Below are 19461 nucleotides of genomic sequence, written 5' to 3'. Positions count from 1 at the left end.
CAGCTTCTCCAGTTTGAGCATTTGTTCTTTTCTCATGAATTTAACTCTTTTGGGGATTTGGACTGTTAGTTGGACAAAAGAAGCAACGTGAAGACGTCTCGTTGAGTGTGAGGACATTTGTGATGGGCATTTATTCCACCGATATGATGCGGTGCTGAGGGCAAACCCAAGTGCCGCACTGTTGAGTCTTCAAAAGACAATTGGCACACTTGATCCTGCACCCACACACACCGTCACCCGTCTCCCTGACTCTCACTCTCACACTGTGTGTTCAGGTGATCCCCTGCGCTCAGCGCGACGCCCTCTACTGTCTCCATGAGAACGGGTGCATCAGCCTCCGAGTGTGCCGCTCCACCATCACCCCAGAGGAAACGACAGGTAGGAAACCGCTGCACGCACGCGAGTCGTTTATTTGCTTATTTCCTGTCTTCTTTAAATATCCTTTCTCATATCTCTCTCTCTACTCTGTTCCCCTTCTTTCCTCTCACTTCTTCAAAATGATCTTCCCTCAATCACACTTTCTGTCCCTCTCTGCTTCTATTCCTTTGATTATTAACGTCTACTCGATGTCTTCTCCATTTTTTCTCCCTTATTTTCCTCCTCCTAAATTCTGCCCCCTTCCATCCACGTGTGCACCAATTTGCTCTGATTCTATTTTTTTCCCCACTCCACATTTACTCTCTCCATCCCTCCCTCTTCCTCTCCGCCAGACCCCGAGCAGAATGTGTACGAGCTCATGTATGACCTGCGTTCTCAGTGCGATGCCATCCGAGTCACCAAGACAGTCCGGCCGTATCGCATGGTCATCTGCCCCGTCAACGAAAACAACGCTGCGCTTATGGTCAGCGACGGCAGAGCCATGCTGTGGGAGCTGAAAGCCCACAAAGGAAAGGCTGCTGTCAATCCTAGGTAAACACACACACACACACACACACACACACAGATAATTCTGCAAAGCTACATTACATTTTTGTGGCTGAAATAGCAGGGAGAGGTTACTGTTAAGAGTTTTGAATACTTTTGAAAACTGACTTTAAACATAATCCCCTGACCTAAATGTAGTCTTCTAGTTGTGGGAGGGGGGGGAGGGGTGCAGAGAGTTTAGCTATCATTGATGAGCCCTGCTCCACTTTGATGGAGCACTCCCTTGCCGCAGTCGAGGAGACAATTGTGTATTTCTCTCTGTAGTTGGCTTCCTGCGTGAGATAGGGAGAGGTTTGTCTGCCTGCAAGCAGCCAAAACAGAGTTTATTTGGGGTGAACAACAGAAATCTCAGGATGAGGAACGGCATGCTTTTTGCCTTTTGCCATTTTGTGAAGAATTATCTTATGATAGCCTTGTTTGAATTAATTTGCTCTGCAGTCTCAGACGGATGGGCTTTCTATTTCAGGACCCCTGAAAAGATGGCGCTTGTCTTTCGTGCCACACTAAATCGATAAGCTGACGCTTCCTTGTTGTTTTTAGCATTCTTGTGCTTCGTGTCCCCAGACAAATCCCATGAAGGTGGTTTGGCCCAGGTTTAATATACTGACATGAATTCTAATTCCTGTTGCATTCTCTCCGTGAGGTTGCAGAGATGAAGTAAAAAAGAGTCATGTAGGGTGGAACGGTTCCCTCTGCTCTACCTGCTCAGTTATAAGCTGCTCAGTTATAAGCTGTTCAGCTTATAACTGAGCTGGAATTTATAATCTGCTCCAGCACAGCAGTCATGGAAATATTTCTTTCAAGCAATCAGTTCTGTTTTTTTAGTTTTTTTATTGAGCTGCCTCTAATCAATAAAGGGAATCAGTAGACGTTTCGTCCCCCATGAATGCTGCTGTCTCCCTCTGGTTCAGTAATTTATTAAAAGTTGGAACACATTCATCATTCCCAAACGCAATATTTATTCATCACTCTCCATTCTCTTGGTTTTTGTAATGGCCTGGTTTCAAAATGTTTATGACTAATAATCCCCCCACCCCCCCGTCTCCCCCTCCAGTTCCGGTCTGTTGCCGCTCTACACCCCTGTGTCGTTCTGTGGAGCGCCGCTGGGTCCAAACCAGAAAAGGATTCAGGATCTCTCTCTCAACAGCATGATTGGTAATTTTACACATCACTATCGGCACCATCCAGCAAGCACCAGACATTTTTGGATTTCCAATACAAGTTTCTAGTGTCCAAGGCAAGGGCAGAAGGTAAGTACACTTCACATCCTGTTGTATCGCGCTCTGTAAACGTCATACATTAAAGTACCAGCCTGCAGTGCTTATGGGCACAAGGTTTGCACACCTTGCAAAGGTCTCCCCCCTTTGGCCTTACCTCCAACCCATGTTCAGACCTCCTCAGTTTATTCTAATTGTTTATTTCTAATTCATGTTCGAACATTTTTAATTCAACATAATCTAAAATGTTGGTGTATTTATTTTTCTATTTACAGCATATAATTTCTTCTGTGGACCTTGGGGAACACACACACACACACACACACACACACACATACACACATACACACGCCCTGTCTGACAGTTGGTGACTAAAGCTCTTGTTCTGAGCGAACGACACTGGCCTGCAGTTTCCAAATCTCCAATGCACTTCTGAGATTTTAAAATCTGATGCTGATAGGGTGACACAAGAAGGGCATCAGGCGGATAACGGCAAACTGATCACCGCCACAGGCAGGAGCTGCTGCCTAGAAAACCATATTTTCCTTCATTGCATACTTTCATTCGTGGCAATCGATTATATGTATGTTTTTTTTTATTGATGTATTGGTTTGTTTGGAGTTATGCCCTCATCTCATTTTATTATGTCTTGAAGCTGCAATCAACGCTCATAGGGACATTACATTTAAAATGTAAAGAGGACTATTATGGCGCAAGAAATGAAAACCAAATGGATTTTTCAGCCAGTGCCAATTATCACTTCAAGGCGTTTGCTCTGCAGGAGGAGAGGAAAGTATCAAAAGCTGTCACTAACTGTCTGATTGTGAAAAGTGTTGCCATCAAATCCACCCCTCCAGTAAAAAATTGTGTGTTTATATATTTGAAAATATTAAAGGTCTTTGGCTTGATTGTTTATTTTAAATATTTGACATCATTAAAGCTGCCCAATGAAATGAGCAATATTGGTTGTTTTCTGCAGTCCAATAATGTGAACTCTTTCTGCTCGAGCCAAAGAACAGCTTTGGATTAGATCGAGGAAAGCCAAGTTGTAACTCTGTTACAAATGACTGTCTAGAATTCTGAAGGAAAGAGATAACCGCACACTTCCCTGAAAGCTACAAAAGATTAGGTTTATTCCAACATGTACCGATTTATGCTTTCGTCGGGGTGCAAATCACACAGTGTCGCTCGATGACTCGCACCTGCTCAGGTCTGTGCAGCCTCCTCTAGACTCTAGCAGGAGCTGCATATCGATGGTTGATAAGTCATAGCTTCAGCTCATCGTTTGTGTCTTAAGTTTTGTTTCATTTGCGCAAGTTTTGATTTTCATGACATGTTTGTTTTTGGAACGCATACTGTAGTGCCCCCAAGTGTGCCAGCTCTCGTTGTGCTCTGCTGACATGATTCCTAATGCACTGAGCAAATGCAAAATGAGCAAATGCGTTAAATAAATTATTGCAGATTTCATGCCCTGGATGCATGACAATAGGAAGAAAGGAGGACATTTACTGGAGATGTTCTTGGAGCAGTGTTTAATATTTTTGAGTTACTTCATTAATTAAGTAGCATGTGTTGTGGTTTGACCTCCAGGCCAGACCTTGATAGCCGGTGAGGCTCTTTCTCCATCCAACCAACAAGAGGTCCAGTTAAAGTTCCTGCTGACGGGCCTGCTGTCTGGTCTGCCGCTGCCACCATTCGCCCTCCGCATGTGTCCACCTCTTACTACCAAAAACATCAACAACTACCAACCCCTGCTGGCTATCGGTAGGTAATAATGCACACGCTAACGAAACTCACTGAACTACCAGTGGCAGGGTTGGGTGTCCTATTCCTTAACAAAAGACCTTCTCCAATACATTCTGCATGTTCTGTGTCAAGGAGATGGTCTATTTCCCATGGAGAAAGTACTGCAGGGTATTTTGAAAGACACAAGCATCATTATTTGACATTGAGACATCTCGAAATCCGAACCGAGGTCTACTTTAAAATTCTGTTTCTGTGTTTTCATAAACATCTGGCGGTAACAGTGTGTTGTTTTCTCTCATCGTGGTGTGTTAATCTGTTTCAGAGCAAAAGCATTTGCATCAGAGCGGCAGTTCATAAAGAAATGAACAGATTTTCTTTGACAGTCGTGGTAACAAATAGTTTTACTGAACGTTAGTAAATGTTTCATGAATGCTGTGTACTGCCCATTTAGATTGATGGCTATTACATCTTTAAAAAAATACTGAACAGATTGTACACTGAACTCTATTGTATAATATGAAACTAAACACATGAAGTTGCATGAAGTGACAAATTCCCATAATGATGTTGAGTTTTGAAAGAGTTGAGGTGTGAGTTTGACCTGGTGTAACAGGCCATAATATAGCCCCAGTCCGGACTATACCTAGGGTTAAAGAGGCCTAGGCTAGATTATACCCCGGGTATATTATGGCCTAGGCCAATTTATACCCCTCAAGTCAGATTATGATATCAGTAGTGTTGAGTGATGTACACAATAATTACTTAATTCTTCAACATTTTATTGGAGTTTCAGCTTTGTTAGGTAAGTTAAGTGAGAAAGCTAACTGACTTAAATCTTAAAACTCTAAAACATAGACTTGTATTACTCATGGTTAACCTCTTGAGCCAAGGTTGACCTCGTTTTCAACAGTTTTAATTTAGAAATTCTCCTCTTGGCTGAAGCTACTGTCACTGGTAGCGTTGCACTGATCCGCAGAGCAATACACACGTCGGGATATATTTCTGTGAGCTGCTTTGCATGTATGAAAGAGTTGTCATGCTCTTTGATGGCCAGTAATGTACATTTTCTAACTTCTTGGCCAGCTTATTTAGTTGTTACGCATTTTGGCGTATTTAGACAGCCTGACATACTTTTATAGCTGTTGATTACTTGAATCAGATCTGATTAAACTGTCTAGCTCGCTTCACCAATACTGTTATTAGTACTCAAATTTCAACTTCATGACACAACGAAAATGATACAGTATAGTTTGGCCGAGGACAGTTTATCCCCTTGGGTATACTCTGGTCTGGCGGCGTATAGTATGGCCAAGGCTATTTTACACCCCCTGGGTATACTCTGGCCTGGGCCAAAGTATACCCAGGTTTAATCTGGGATGGGGGTTAATTTGGCCTGTTACACCAATGTTGGAGATAATGGCCGTAGATAAGTCTACTGCCAAAAACATACATTTGACAAACTCAACAGCAATGTCTCTCTCAGGAAATCCTGACGCGGGCGGGTTGGTTGGGTATATTTTTGTCATGGCTGTAAATTATCTTTTCTTTTTCCTTTTCACACTGTCACATGTACTCCGTCTCAGTGGCTGTCATTCATCTGTGCCATCTCTGTAGCAACCACAGTCATGCGGATTGCGAAGGCAGAAGCTTTTCCGGTTCGATTACGGAAATGTTGCTGCCCAGTGATGACGGCACACAACGTCCAGTGAGCGAGGTGCTTTGGAAGGCACGGGGCTGGATGATTGTGCAGCTGCAGCTACACAATCTGATCGCACTGGAAAGCGTAATCAGAGCAGAGCAAGACCTTAATCATCGGTCTGTCATGGGACAGGGACATTAGCAGCTGCTGATCTGAAGGCAAGCAGGCCATTACCTCAGAGCAGCAACACACTTATTAAATATATCCATTCATATGCTCTGCCTAACAGACCTGTCAAAGGGAGCGAATCTTTTCAGAATCTCCAGGTGAGCAATTACCAGCAGTACATTCTGCTACATTCAGCTCTTGGCCGTCCAATTAATGTAAGCTATTGAGGTCGGGGAAAAGCATTTCTGGAGTTGCAAAGTGTTCCTGAACTTGGCGACACGTCTGTTGAATCCTCAAATGTCATGCAAATGTCAGAATATCGTATCTTTTGAATTTGACTCTTTAAGACAGAACATCAGTAAGTAACAGTCCGTCAAATCTGAGTGTACAAATGATACAAAAGGCCTCAACCTAATCTGAAATATCAGCCTCCGTTATTGCTCCCCAAAGACTGCTGCTAGACGAGAGAGAGGGAGAGCGAGCGAGAGAAAGAGGGAGTGAGAGACAGAGGGAGGCAGTGCAAGTGAAAGATGTATTTGTTTTAAATTAGCATAGTCATTTTCTTCAAAAGCCACCCTTCTCCACAGTAATGATGCATAAAATTACAAAAGTCTCAATTTGAATGGGAAATTAAGAGCCGAATCGTGTCTGTCTGTCCTTCAGTTTAGTTGTCAAGCTGAAAAGAAGTTCTGTCCCCTGATATAGCCCATACAGATGAATGACTTTTTTTAAAGATACATCACCACCTACAGACAAGCGGATGAGTAATACCGCCGTCAACCTTTCACATCTCACAACCATTTGTTCTGTGTCCCTCTGCCACTTTGATGTATGCGTCACATCCTCAACGGTGGGACGCAGAGATCTCTTACATTCCCTCCACATTATTACTTAATGACTGTAATTGTTCTAAAAAAGGCCCGAAGTGATGACCACTACTGTTCTCCGTCTGTTATTTATGAGTTTGTCTCAGGCGTGTTTTGTTTTAAGTGAAGGAGCGTGTCTAAAACAACAACAACAACAACAACAACCATTCTTTCAAAAGCAGCCATTTCAGTCACAGACCTTTTCCAATCAGTACAACCTGCAGGTGGTGTGGGGATGATTTGGCACAGCTGGCTCTCAATGGCACCATGAATCTAAAACTAGAACAGGGCGACTGAGTTTTCTATACGCACATTTGTCAGGTCCCCATAGTCAGCTGGCAGAGTTGAGTAGTTCAAACACTCGAGCTGCATTATTGAATTGGTCTTTTTGTTCCACTTCCTGTTAGCTGGCTGGCACATTGTAGCTTTTGGGTACTGGATAATTATATTGGGGATTAAGAGGATGGCACATAAGTGTATCTGCTGAATGGTGGAGAGGATGGAAGTATGTTTAATTAAAACGGTATCTTCAGGCAAGTATATTTCATTGCCAGACAATTTATTGTTTTAGCATATGTGGAAATGATCCATATATTAATGTAACAAGGTAGACATTACGATAATATGAGGAACGGACACATTTGGAGTCTTTATATCCTATACTTAAATGAATAATAACTTGAATACATTCTTGGTGAACAATTGCAATTATGATGCCGAGGGTGGTGTCGTGACAGGTGTTCTGGCAGACTCACCGTTCTTGTTTACCAAGAGCCAGAGAAGACACCTGATCATTAAATCCAGAGCAATCCATGGCCGAGTTCTTGGCAGACACGGCTCAGTCTCTTTCATGGCCTCTGTTCAGGTCTGCGTTCGGCTTCTCCCTCATGTGTAGTCAAGTTAATGGGGGGGACTCGCCAATCCTCAGCGAAGTGACACCAGTCAGGTGAACAGCCGAGGGAAACCAAGTTTTTACACCTTCCACTGGGTGCAAATACGACAAGAGATGAGCTCACTGCTGATGGTGTGAAAGCCATGGGGGGGTTGGAATCGCCAACCACAGTTTCTACAGAAGGCAGGGTTTCCAATATCTGTTTCCTCTATTTCCATCTCTCACTGTGTCCTTGCCCGGGATGACCGAGAGAGGCAACGGTTACAGAGGCTGTGCAGTCCACCGGGCTACCCAGCAGCAATGGCGTCTAGTCTCGTTGTGACCTGACAGCTCCATTACTGATAGGTACGAGCCCCAGAGCCTTACTTTTCAGTGCCATGTGAGACAAACTGCTCTCCCATTCCTAATCATCTGAGGGCGGCAGGCCTAATTATTAATCCGAGCTCGCCCGACAGCTATTCTTTGCAGCGTTGTTTGGATCTGCAAAAAGAAACGGCGTTAAGAGTGGGATAAAGTATCAACACAGCAACAACATGAATTAGTTATTTGCAAAATGTGAGAAATAAAAGCCTGGTATGAAGGAAGCTATAAAGGCACCTCAAAAAGCAACACAATTCTCAGATGGACTGATTGATATTCTTAAATCCATCTCTCCTTGTTTTCTGTCTTTACTTGAAGCTAAGCTAACCAGCAGCTGCTGTAGCATCACATTTAACAGCTAAATATCAGCACGGTATCAAACTTTCAATTTCAGTTTTGGCACAAAAGAAAAGAAAAAGTGAGGATGTGTTTTTTTTTACCTGATTTATCTAAAAGGTTTTGCTGGTAACAGCTAGAGGCCATTTTCTATTTGCTGTCATATTTGAAGTATCCGTCCCACTATCAAAGGCAACGATTTTCATTTCACAACTCGGCAGACCATATGGAGGGGTGGTTTCTTCTTGATCACCTTGATTAAAGTCAACACATGCTGGCTGTGAGGCAACTCAGGGACGGGAGTATCATGTTTATCTCCATCCACCCATTTGCTGTATGCCTGACATCTACCAGCTGCACAGGAAGACACACACACACACACACACACACAGATGCCTATGCAGCACTGCCTATCGCCACCTCCAGATGTTGTGTCAGCATGTGGTTGTCTCAGTGAAGCCACGTGCTGACTCAGCAGTCCTTTGTAGAGGGACTGGTCACTTCAACCTAGTGCCATCACACTCATAGAACAAGAGGATAATCATGCAAGAACAAAACAACAACAAAAATGAATTTGCCAAACCTTGTAAAACACTATCAAAGCATCATGAGAGTCATTTTGATTTGCTTTCTCATCTGCTGCAGAGTTTTTTGTTTTTTTTTAAGCAAGGCTTCCAGAATTGAGTAATTATTTAATTACTGCGTCTTTAAGCTTCCACACTTATCACCTCAATTTTGTTGTGCTTTTTAAAACTGCTTGTTTTGCCCCTATAATGTAAAAGATGTGCATGGCATTCTACAGAATAAAGAAAAAGCTGGTAAATGTTCATAATAACACAACATTAAAGTAGTAACTTGAACTTGTTATACTTAGAAACTTTTGCACGATTGGTAAAAATAAGTTAATTTCGGTTTGATGTTCTGCTTAAAGAAGCATCACTTATTCAAACCGTCTCAGAGTTTCTGATCAAACGTCACTGGCAGTGTGTAATCAGAGGGGGGTTTTGGGAGGCATGTGCTATTTTCCCAGCGGCAGATGAAACAAGTGTGATGTTCTCAGGCGGTGAGCTGAGCGACACAGGGTTTGATGTGGATCCTCAATCCACACCTACTGCAGTGACGGTCTGTCACACCGTCGTTCTAAACCTTCTGAAGGGTAGACGCTGCTAATTTAAGTAACTGCATGCCTTGTGACCTCCTGTGTCTCACGCACTGCTCTTTTTCTCTTGTTTATCCCTCTCAGGCACCAGTAACGGGTCTGTGCTGGTCTACAACCTGACCAGTGGTCTCCTCCACAAAGAACTCAGTGTCCACTCATGTGAAGTCAGGTGAGATTGTTGTCTCTGGTGTAGTGAAATGTACCTGCAGGCGGAACTATCTGTAAACACGCTAGATGAACCCCAGTGGCCAGACAGGCCGCTCGAGGGGGATTGTTCTTCAGTTGATTGATCTTCAGTTGATTGCACAGAGTTGATTGTCCAGAGGCAATTGTCACACAATCGGAGTGCCTTGTCAGCTTCTGTGTCCCTTATCTTGCTTTTTGGGGGAGTGAGGGGTTTCCTTGTCTTGATTTGAAGAAATATGAGCACAATTATATAGATTCCAACAGAAAAAGTGGTTAAAGATGATCTAGACTTTTACAAAAAATATCAATCATTTTAGTTTAGCCTTTTTTTACATGAGCCCAAATGGCAAGATGGCATTAGCGTTCATTATGAGGTCCATAATAAAAATGCTTCATTCTGGGGAGTGACAATGTGGTTATCCATGATGTACAGTGGTCAAGGTAACAGAAGAACCCTGCAATCAAGTCAGAGCATATCAAAAATAAATTAAAAAAAACGACTCAAGGACTGCAGAGATGCCTCGGGATGTTTATTCCAGCAAGTAACTGAATGTAACAGAGGGAGCTTAGATGCACTTGAAAAATGGGACCAGCTTTGCATCCCGTACAAATCAATTCATCACAACAACTCAATAAATGGCATTATAAGGTCACTTTTTTATGGTGGGTGGGTGGGTGGGTGTGTTTGTGCCTTCATTCGGGCTAGAGAGAAGACAATGTGTTATATGGGGGATGTCCAAGCCCTTAGAGGCAGATTTGTGATATTGAATTAAATTGAGTTATAAAAAAATTATCCAGATCATACGGCAATGTTCTGCATCCATAATCCAACAGAGCAGGCACACAAGCCCTCGGCCCAGCCTCTTTATCGGGCTCATTCACATGAATGGAAGAAGCAAAATACTAATTTAAATATGGGTTATTCAAGTGTTCGTACTGGTATGTTGATTCAGCTGAAAAATAGTTACCCCGATGAGTTACTGACGTCTCTTTCCCAATGTAAGTGCATGTGGGAATGTATTTTTGGGCGCCATGGCATCACGCGTGATGTAATTTGCAATTCCACCTTTTGTCCAGTATGTAAAGTGTGGGCCTCGGTTGGTGCCGAAGCGCTGCTCTAGCAGCAGCACTTCCACACTTTGACATCTTGTAGAGATCTGATTGGAATCATCTTTCAAGCCTCCTCCAAATGGTGTCTCATGAAGTTTTTGCTGACTTTCCAAAATCAATAGGCCAAAATGTCTGCAGGGAAAAGGCCAATTGATCTCTGACTGAAATGCATGCTGCATATAGATATCATCTTGGAATACATTACTTGATGTTTTTATGGTGGAAATCGAAAATGTTCCTTTAACCTATGCACACGAAACAATTCCCTCAAGTCTATGTAACTAATTAACGAACCCGTCAATAAGACATCAAAGGAGCCGTTCATGGAAAAGCAGAATTCTATATTAAGAAGCTTTCATTTTCTGTTCATAACCGAACATTTAAAAATAGAAATTAAAAACACAAATGGTAATGAACAGTGGTTGATGATCGTTTCTATACTTGGTGTGAGGACCTTATTGAAATGCAAATTGTTAGTATTTATTTATGCAAATTAATCACCTTTTATGAGGGGCTTAGCATGCTGGCAAAATGCCTCCTGAAGTTGTTCAAATGTTGCCCCCTCATGAGGTTTCACCGTCATACTGTATATGAAATGTGGTCGGTAGACGCAAAATGTTGAGATGTACATAAAAGCATCCAAGAGCCTTTTTCCTTCAAAGTACTTTGACTAACCCCTCCTACAGTTTTCATCGGATTCAGTTCAGTACTCTCTAAATAGCTTTTCTTCAAAACTTCTAAAAGGTGTGTGCGTTTTCATGCAACATTGTTGCCATGACATGACAATCCATTGTAGTGATGTGCAACATAAATCTAGCTTTGTCTCGGTGTGGTTTTGTTATACATTAAATTCCTTTGTCCGGCTATGCTTCTGCACAATGTATTGGTTGATTATGGTCTGCATGGCGGACCTCACTGGACAGAGCGCCGCTCTTCAAAATCAACATCAACAAAGAGCAGGCTGTGCTTCATTAGTTAGTATTCTCTAATGAGCAGCAAGACTATATCAGCAGGTTTAATTAAGCACTAGATTGAATCAATTAATGCTGTTAAAAGATTGATAGGGAGCGAACGTTGGGTATCCACAAAATGCAAAACTCCAATGAACTTTAATGAGCCATGCAGCACAAGCAACTTTCTTGAAGTGTGTGTGTGTGTGTGTGTGTGTGTGTGTGTGTGTGTGTGTGTGTGTGTGTGTGTGTGTGTGTGTGTGTGTGTGTGTGTGTGTGTGTATATTAAAGGTGTGAGTGATTAGGCATCGGTTTTCTCTGCTTGCTTTCTTTCTGGTGTCTAGTTTGTTTTCGTTCTACAGTGCTGACACTCAGCTGTCTCCTTGTCAACTCTCACCCGACTACTGCACCGCATATAAAATGTGTACATATTGCATGAAAAATAACATGAAAAAACATATGAATAACACACCGTTCATTAACCCATTCAACCACCAGACTCAGGGATTTCTCTAGAAAACACCTCCATTCAATTTGTTGTCCTCCTCATGCAGTTTTCTTTTACTTTTTAAATGCTGGGACGTAACACATTAAGATCAAAGCTGTGAATTTTCTGTGGTGGAGAGAGCAGAGGTGCTTTATGGAGATGAGCCCAGCATCCCTTGCCCAAGCACAGCCATGCCAAAAGAGGGCTACTGCATACTTAGCATCTCATTTACATTTAGTGGGGAAATTGACTAATTAATCATGTGGCTATTTACCATCTCATTACGGTGGAGTTTGTGCTCCCTGAGCTGGGCCCACTTCTCCAAAATATTCATATCTCACACTTTTTTTAACACCTTCCAAATGGATTTTGTAAAAGTTGTAGGTGTCTCATTGCGGGATGTAGTGGAGGAATATTTGACAGCTAGACTGCGTATATTAACATTTAAAACCTGTTGCGTGTGTGTGTGCTTATTCGACAGGGGCATCGAATGGGTGAGTCTGACCAGTTTCTTATCTTTTGCCACTTCTGCTCCCAACAACATGGGCCTGGTGCGAAATGAACTGCAGCATGTTGACCTGCCTACTGGTGAGAGGCTACACACACACTCTCACACACACTCACACTCTCACACACACTCATATTATCATTTGTACATATTATTACCTATACCTAAGGCTACCAACCAGCGCTTTAATATTGTCCTTTGTTCTTAAAGTTTCGTTCTTTCTCGAGGTTGCCTTAACAACAGAGACAATAGACATCAGTCAGTTCTCTATGAGTCTCCTCTTGCTCCCCTCCAGGGGACACTCCTCCAAAATAGGTCCAAGCTTAACAGTGTTAGGGTACCACCAAGGGAGGGTTAGCTCTGAAAATGAGATCCTATCATGACTTATATCCCAGAGAGAGAGAATAAATATATATATATATTATTTGACAAATCTCGTGATTTTGTGTCATGTTTCTGCTTCACACATTTAATGCGTTTGGCTTGAGAATTTTCCGTTGTCACTAAAAGATATGCACACTATAACGGTCACAGAGCCTTTATCCTCAGTTCTTTCAGGAACAATGGTGTGTCACTTCTTTAATGAAGACCCCCGGAGTCATCAAAGTTAACAGTTAGCTTTGGTTACAGGCTCACACGCACACACGCACACACGTATACTTAATTGGTTTTTTGGAGTGGTAACACTCGTTTAATAAAGTTAAAGTGCCTGAGATTCTCTAAGGTGTCCTAGACTGCAAACGTATCTGCTGGTGGTGCACACGTCCCTGATTCACACACGTCTCGGTGTCTGTCTTACGAAGGGGTCAGATGGAAAAGATCAGTATCACTTTAATCTGTTTGTGTGGAGCACAGAGACGCAGCAGCAGGTCTGTGACGCGTTTAGCCGAGCACCAAGATAACAAGAGAGGCGAAGGGGAAGTAGCTCGCTAAGCTCCATCTAGACTGTGAGAAACATGCCTCTCAAGATGTCTTATTTACAGGTTGCAACAGAAATGAAAAAATAAGACATTGTGGTTTTTAAATAAAGTAAAGTAGCTGTGGGGGGTATAGTTTTTCAGCCTACCTATTTGAGTTGCAGATGTTCAAATAGTATTTTTCATGTAATGTAAGATGTTGAAATGACAATTACACCATCCAGCATGTAAATTGCTGCGACACCTGGATATCCTGAACCAGATATGTTAACTTGTCTGATTCATGAAGGGGAAAGTGAGCATATTTTTTGGATGAAGTCATGAAATAGAAACGGCACCAAAGAAAACGATAATTATGTGCTTAAATATTCTGTTCGTCACAAGTAAGACTAATCCACTAAGGCGGGCACCTTCTGGCCTTTACAGCTGGAGCATTTTCTGATAAAAGAAAGAAAAGAAATGTACACTTTTATTGACCCCCGTGGGGAAATTCTTCTCTGCTTTTGACCCATCCTTTAGTTATTAAGGAGCAGTGGGGCTGCAGTGAAGCGCCCAGGGAGCAACTGGGGGTTCAGTGTCTTGCTCAAGGACACTTCAACATGCAACTATGGGGAGAGTGGGGATCGAACCGGGTTCCTTGTGGTTACAGGTCAACCACTCTCCATGAGCTACAGCCGACCCCTAATAAGATGAGACTCCAGGTTACAAAAGGAATCGCCTTCCCCGCTGGTCTTACTTAATTGCGATGATACTCGGTCTCTGCAATAGCAGCGGTTCTGAATGGACATGTTCTTTATCTATGAAAGGATTTCCAGCGTGCTGCAGTAACAGAAAGTTAGTGTTGAGAAGTGGGAGTGAATGTGCTTTGCATGAGCTCACAAGCGTGTATTATGTATACAGATGATAATTACATGTAATAATAACAATGTTATTTATACATGTATGATAGTGTCATCAGCTCAGCGCTCTGACACGTCTTTCCGGTTCGCTAGAAAGCACCCCCGCCCTCCTTTTGCATACAGCAGATTAAACAAAATGTGACCCCATTTTGTGTATTGAGGACCTCGAGATGCGCACATGGGATTTTGAGAATGCACATTTGACACATGTGATTAGAGCCAGTATGCTGACGATTTGAAGAGGGAGATAGCGTAATTACTGTGAATATGGCTGCATTAGCTTGTAGTGCACCACAGGTCTCCAAAGTTTTCTCAGCTATGCCGTCCCCTGTGGTACACACCAACTGCTGTCTCAATGAAAATGTTGGAGGTCACCCCCGCCTCGCTCAAACCGCCACGGGCAGTGGTGTCACTTGTACATTTTAAACAGGCCCCCTTCCGAAGTGTCCTCGGCAAAATCAGATCAGCTCTTCCTTTGGCAAATGTGATAAGATGCACCTGAACTAAGGGTGTTCTTGTTTAGTTTAAAGGGGCACCTTGATGCTTTGCACAATGTGCTGCTGCTGCGGTGGGTTGAACTGTACTGTATGCGAATGAAGAGCAGAGATTAGAGCAGGTGGGGAGAATAAGTTGGCGGCATTTTGCTCTTTTCCCGCTTCGGTGAAGGAGATGAAACCAGGACGCCTCGGAACTAAAGTGGAATGAGTTCAATCAGTCTCTGCACAGGTTGTAAGGAGGGATACCGTCTTCTGCCTTCCACCAGTGCCTCCCGCTCACTTTTCTCTCTCTCTGTCTATCTCTCTGTTGTGTTTTCCAGGAAGATGCTTTGCATTCAGAGGCGAGCGAGGAAACGATGAGCCGCCCATTGAGATGATTAAAGTGTCTCATCTCAAGTGAGTTGCCGGCTCTCGCCACCAGCGAAACCAAATACCAACAATATCTCAGTTTCGAGTGCTTTAACCTGAGAGACACACACACACTTAGACACAAACTGTACATTTACATGCAAACAATTCACACCCAAATATTTGCCTTCGCATCCCTTGCCTGGGGCCTTCTCACCTTTCTCTCTCTTTCTATCTCCTTCTGTCTCTGTATATATCATTCCATATTATAAAGGCTCTTGCTTGCTTCTTCCGAGGTGTTATAATACCTAGATTTAAATCCCAACGGAGGTCTGCAGAAAGACCCAAATAGCACATGTCTACAATTAATTGCGTTGTTTATTTCCTATTGTTCCCCAAAACCTTCACAAATTCATATTGTGCAGTGGTTCGGATCGGCCATTTTTTAATTCCCCGCATTCATCATTGCTGCATCTTTTAATAGGACTGCGATATTGCGAGAAAAAAACAAACAAAAGAGCATGAATCCTCACACATTTTCTGAAAAAGCATACTTTTGTTAATTCAGTAAATGTTCAACTTTCTTTACAATGCACCATATTACCGTTGAGAGTCCTAGCCTTGTGGGTACATCCCAAATATGGTGAGGTGTATCATGTATTAAACTGGAAAGGGACACCTCTGATTATTCTATAATTCACAAGTGATAAAACACACTTTTGCTTATGTGCTGTAAATTACCTCGTAAGTCAGCAAATTTCAAGTACTCGCAGGACAAATGTGTCTGAAAAGGAACTATAAGTCATACATCAGATTGATCTAAAGTTTTGTAATTTAATACACTTGATTTGCTGCAACATCTTTTATTTGGAAGAATTGTTTGGTCATGCTGCTCTGTTGCTGTAAATAGCTGTGTCCCTAAGAGGCAGACGGCCGGATGATTAAACAAGGGTTCGTTTATAAAAAGCCCACGAGAAACCTTATAGTGCGGTCGTGGCCAGTGTGTGCCTGTTTTGAGATTGAATGTGTGTGTGTTGTCCATTCTCAGACAGTACCTGGTGGTGGTGTTCAGAGACAAACCCCTAGAGCTGTGGGACACCAGGACCGGGACACTTCTCCGGGAGATGGCGAAGAACTTCCCCACTGTGACAGCATTGGTACTGAAAAACCTACACACGAATACACACAAATACAAATGGCATTCTTCACCGGCCCTCTATTCTGAGCTGCTAGTGAAACACAATGGAAAAAATGCACAACAATTACTGAAGACACTGAAATATAACGTAGGGTTGCTCATTGAAAATAGAGAGCTGCATATCTGAACATCTCCACTCAAAAACATTTACTTTAACAAAACACACTGCTGCGATAATACCCATCGTCGACTCTTCCCTTTGTTAATAGTCTCTGATGCTGCTGGCGGGGGCCATTTGAAAGATTAGTCTGAAAATGTGTGGCTTTATTAGGCCAGAGAAAATGCTCATAAAAGAAGAGCTATGCCGAACAAACTATGCAGTGTAGCTGTAAAATAATGCATGCTGCCCTCCCCCAGACCCATATTGCTGTCTCATTTCCATATTGATTACAACCTCCAGTCAGCCAGACTGCAGCCACAGTGCTCCAGCAGATACATAGGCAGGCTGGGAAAACAGCTCTAAGTTCACTTTATGAGAGTGTCTTCTGTACGCGCAGATCTCTTCCCTTTTGCTCTCCTCTGTTTGCCGTTATGCCAGCAAATGTGTTTTTCAGTCTGGGTCTGGGTCGCTGGTCCTGCAAACCCCCCCTGTGTCCGTGTTTTCAACAGGAGTGGTCCCCGTCCCACAACCTGAAGAGCCTGAAGAAGAAGCAGATGGCAGCGAGGGAGGCCATAGCTCGGCAGACGGTGTCGGACTGCGGAGCAGAGTAGTGTTGAGTCCTCGGGTCATCAGGTCCGCTGCACAATATTTCGCCTCTTGTTGGGATGGAAAGCCCTGAGGCAGATGGGTGTTATGAGGCAGATGTGTATGAGGCAGATGTGTATGAGGCAGATGTGTATGAGGCAGATGTGGCAGACGTGTATGAGGCAGACGTGGTATGAGGCAGACGTGTATGAGGCAGACGTGGTATGAGGCAGACGTGTATGAGGCAGACGTGTATGAGGCAGACGTGTATGAGGCAGACGTGTATAGGCACGTGTATGAGGCAGACATGGAGCTAATATATGAGGAATTGAAATCAGAGCTAAAAAAAATAAGTAACTCGAACCCAATCAATTGGAATGTTTTTTTTAATGTTACAGTTAATCATCCCAATTCCAAAACCATTTTTTTCCCCGTAATTATGTTTAATTGATGATTTGATTGCAAAAGACAACAATCCAGTATTATTATCAAAGCGCATACTTTTCTCTTTTGGTCTGATGCACTTCCACTCCTGTCAGATAAACTACCAGTCATGTTCCAAACGTGTTTTATTTGATTTTTAACTGGATGTTATTTAGCACTATTGATAATACAAAAAAGTATATTGTTGCAATAATGTTTTCATACAATTGAACTGTCAATGTTTGGTCAAGTTTGTCCATTTATCTGTCACTTTTATATAACTATGTCAACAATGTGTTTTGCTGTATCTTCTATGTATGCGTCGCTGTTGGCTCGGTACTGTTTTAGCAATACATTTATCCCTTGCCTTCAGAAACGGATAAATGTATTAAATGAATAACTTATCCATAGGACTACTTCTAGCAATTTGTATCAACCTTATATCTATGACTTTTTGCCAACGGTTAATACCGCTCTTGGCAATCGCTAAACACTCGATCACAACACAATGTCCACGTGAAGCCAACTTAATATGTTGATGTATTGTTTTCATTACTGAAACCATCGTTTCTATATATTTTTAACTACTCCCTGCTCTACAATCCATCTGGTGCTGCTGGTTGGGAACCTCTGACGTTAACGATAGTAGTGATGATTGCTGCCGTCAACTGCAGAATATTAAAGCCGTTGGTCCTGCCACAATATTTCCCACTGGTGAGAGTGCAAAAAGCCTGACGTGTTTCTCCACTACAGTCTGCTGCAGGACGCAGAGAGCAAGTCAGAGTCCAGCCAGGCCATCTCAGCCAGGGAGCATTTTGTATTCACTGACATGGACGGGCAGGTCTACCACATCACCGTGGAGGGCAACACTGTCAAAGATGGTGCACGAATTCCCCCTGATGTGAGTCCAGAGACACCGTCTCTTTTGAATGTCTTTTCTTTTTTCTTCTTTTTTTTCATACGCTCCTGAACTACTTCAAGGTCATCCTCACAGATCCCTCCACAAAGATGTTCCTTCTTGTTTCATATCTCGACATTGAATTAAATTTGTTGGTTTCAATCCTTTCTGAACACAGAGATCAAAATCTGTCTTCTCTTTTCCCTTTTTTTTGTTATTCTTTCTGCGGACATTGGTACGTCTCCTATCTCTACTTCTACCTCTGACTTTCCCCCTGTCCTCTCTGTAATTGTGTTTATGTGTCTGATCTGTCAAATGTATTAATCAATACGTTCCCCCAGTATTAATCATTGTGCACTCACCTTTTTTTAAATTTAGTATTACAAAAAACAAGTGACCTTTTTTTCGTCTCTTTTCCATCATCTTTTGTTCTTGCCCTAGCATCCTCTCTTATGTTTAAAGGTTCAATCTTTTTATTTTTTTCAATCTCTTTTTTGGCGGATTATACTATTCTTTCTCAGTGTCAAAGAGAATGAAGAGATCATTTACTTCAATGTTTCTGTGATCAAACATCTGCATTGCACTGTCATCAACATGTTGCCTTATTTTCAAGCCCAGAAGGAGCACTGCTGTCTGGTTGTCAGCCAGCATCTGAACAGGCCCCTCCTCGATGAAGGAAAAGCCATTACTCTCCCTCTATATCCTGTGTCCTTCAGGTCCTTTTCTGTGGCTTATAGATCTTGGCTCCACAACAAAAAAGTCTTCAACCTTACCTCCTCGACAGCTTTGTCAGATTAAACCTTTTCCTCGTTGCTCTAACAAACAGCCAACAGAATGTGCGTGTTTCACCAGTCTGTTGGCAGATAGTGTTCTGCTGTTGTTTCCTCCACTGGAGTGTGACCCTGATAAATGTCTGTATTTACCCGTAAAGCATCTTATTAAGACTTGGCTATTAATTTGCTGTGACAGCAAAATGGCTCAAAGACGGGATTTCTTTTCACCTGAATGACTTCAAGATGCCGTGTTAAAATCATAGCAGCAGGATGTC

The 19461-nt window shown here is 42.6% G+C and overlaps 1 protein-coding gene across 1 annotated transcript in view; it reads left to right on the top strand.

Moving 5' to 3' along the window:
- Nucleotides 1–19461, top strand: part of LOC117743647 (WD repeat-containing protein 11-like) — a 40847-nt gene that overhangs the window by 9701 nt on the left and 11685 nt on the right. Inside the window, 12 exon segments of the mRNA XM_034551326.1 lie at nucleotides 276–378; nucleotides 711–909; nucleotides 1979–2079; nucleotides 3732–3905; nucleotides 9392–9476; nucleotides 12522–12628; nucleotides 15182–15257; nucleotides 16258–16366; nucleotides 17017–17103; nucleotides 17105–17132; nucleotides 18162–18166; nucleotides 18267–18416. Of these exon segments, the coding sequence (XP_034407217.1) occupies nucleotides 276–378; nucleotides 711–909; nucleotides 1979–2079; nucleotides 3732–3905; nucleotides 9392–9476; nucleotides 12522–12628; nucleotides 15182–15257; nucleotides 16258–16366; nucleotides 17017–17103; nucleotides 17105–17132; nucleotides 18162–18166; nucleotides 18267–18416 (1224 nt within the window).

The sequence above is a fragment of the Cyclopterus lumpus genome, chromosome 15, assembly GCF_009769545.1.
Source record: "Cyclopterus lumpus isolate fCycLum1 chromosome 15, fCycLum1.pri, whole genome shotgun sequence".
Lineage (NCBI taxonomy): Eukaryota > Metazoa > Chordata > Actinopteri > Perciformes > Cyclopteridae > Cyclopterus > Cyclopterus lumpus.
This window is presented reverse-complemented; position numbering and strand designations above follow the sequence as displayed.